Here is a 2,295-nt window from a genome sequence, read left to right as displayed (position 1 = left end):
ATGACAGGTTTTCTAAAGATTTTGAAATATTTGGAATACATAAAACATCAAGTTGAAGTAAACACATCCCTTCTAAATAAAATAGTTGTGGATAACGAACCAACATCAAAAATAGACCTCGATCATTTAGACTTGCCAATAAATTCTACTGATGGGTTGGCAGCTTTGGAAGAGTTTTTGAATCTAAAGGAAAATCAAGGAATTTTGGTAAGGATTCTTTTATACTAAAGTGATAATTAAGTTGATTTTGGGTTTTATTTTTTTATATCCAGATCTCTTATCTTGGTGGAATTGGTGGTAAATCTCTAGGCGACTGCACTCGCAGAATTCTTAGCGCATTAATGACAGACTATCTTGGCGCAAAAATTAATTGGGCTGGCCACAAAAAATTGGCCTTCAAAGACATGAAAATTAAGGAAATAGCTATTTGTAAGCGGAAATTTATCATAATTTTTTAAATACCATTGAATTTACAAATATTATGGAAATATTTTTCTTCATCAGGTGCTGTACGGTCTAACAACGTATTCAAAACTGCTCCTGAACGTGAAATTGAGGAAATAATTAAGGATTGGTTAAAGCAATCGTTCACTAGGCTGAACAATAAATTGCGGTCAGAGAAGAAAAAGGAACAAAGAAAATTGCAAGAAAGGGAAAAACTACCGGACACCACTGAAGAAGCTGATCGATTATTTCAAACAATAATACGAAACTAAGAAATTTCCATTAAAATGTACCTTTTATTGCAAAATTACATGACTTGTATCAAATATTTAAAAATAAACTTTGAACTTAATATTGTTTCTTTAGTTTCACATAAAAAGGAACCCTATTTATTGTATTACGGGAAAGCCAATTATAAGTGTAATAAGGAAAAGCCTACAACTAGGCTAGAACGTGTATAATGGGTCAAATATACAGATTTGGAAGGTATTTATGACGTGTATATTGAGTCAAATATACCGTTTATGGAACGTATTTAAAACGTGTATATTGAGTCAAATATACCGTTTTAGAACGTATTTAAAACGTGTATATTGAGTCAAATATACCGTTTTAGAACGTATTTAAAACGTGTATATTGAGTCAAATATGGAATTGTTTTACACATGTTTCTAACGTGTATTTTGAGTTAAATACGCATTTTATGAAACGAATCTATTACGTGTAAATTGAGTCGAATAAAACGTCCATAGATGGTTAATATTTAGTTGACTATATTCGTTAATAAAACGTCATTTGAAACGTTTAATAAACCGTGTTTTGAGGTGAAATGGTTGACGTTTTCTTGACGTTAGGAAAGCCGTTTCACATTGACGGTATCTCAACGTATAATAAACGACTTTTTGCTACCTGGGTTAGCTGCCACCTTTTCCAAAATATTCTCCTATTAATTAGCTGCCACCTTTTCCAAAATATTCTCCTATTAATTAGCTGCCACCTTTTCCAAAATATTCTCCTAATAGTTAGCTGCCACCTTTTCCAAAACATTCTCCTACTAATTAGCTACCACCTTTTCCAAAATATTCTCCTAATAGTTAGCTGCCACCTTTTCCAAAACAATGGTTCCAATAATCCGTTGCCACCTTTTCCAAAATATTCTCCTATTAATTAGTTGCCACCTTTTCCTAAATATTCTCCTAAGAGTTAGCTGCCACCTTTTCCAAAATATTCTGCTATTAATTAGCTGCCACCTTTTCCAAAATATTCTCCTAATAGTTAGCTGCCACCTTTTCCAAAATATTCTCCTATTAATTAGCTGCCACCTTTTACAAAATATTCTCCTAATAATTAGCTGCCACCTTTTCCAAAACATTCTCCTACTAATTAGCTAGCACCTTTTCCAAAATATTCTCCTAATAGTTAGCTGCCACCTTTTCCAAAACATTCTCCTACTAATTAGCTACCACCTTTTCCAAAATATTCTCCTAATAGTTAGCTGCCACCTTTTCCAAAACAATGGTTCCAATAATCCGTTGCCACCTTTTCCAAAATATTCTCCTATTAATTAGTTGCCACCTTTTCCTAAACATTTTCCTATTAATTAGCTGCCACCTTTTCCAAAATATTCTCCAATTAATTAGCTGCCACCTTTTCCAAAATATTCTCCTACTAGTTATCTGCCACCTTTTCTGAAATATTCTCCTAATAGTTAGCTGCCACCTTTTCCAAAATAGTCTCCTATTAATTAGCTGCCATCTTTTCCAAAATATTCTCCAATTAATTAGCTGCCACCTTTTCCAAAATATTCTCCTACTAGTTTGCTGCCACCTTTTCTAAAATATTCTCCTAAGA

At 32.9% G+C, this 2,295-nt stretch overlaps 1 protein-coding gene across 1 annotated transcript; it reads left to right on the top strand.

Annotated features, from left to right (window-relative positions):
• Nucleotides 1-716, top strand: LOC149622030 (uncharacterized). The gene is made up of 3 exons (XM_089853636.1): nucleotides 1-207; nucleotides 273-429; nucleotides 505-716. The coding sequence occupies exons 1-3, from the start codon at nucleotides 1-3 to the stop codon at nucleotides 714-716; spliced, it is 576 nt and encodes a 191-aa protein (XP_089709762.1).
• Nucleotides 717-2,295: the final 1,579 nt, after the last annotated feature.

The sequence above is a fragment of the Phalangium opilio genome, unplaced genomic scaffold (assembly GCF_054372755.1).
Source record: "Phalangium opilio isolate 3A_F unplaced genomic scaffold, DU_Popi_V2 ptg000200l_1, whole genome shotgun sequence".
NCBI classification, from domain to species: domain Eukaryota; kingdom Metazoa; phylum Arthropoda; class Arachnida; order Opiliones; family Phalangiidae; genus Phalangium; species Phalangium opilio.
This window is presented reverse-complemented; position numbering and strand designations above follow the sequence as displayed.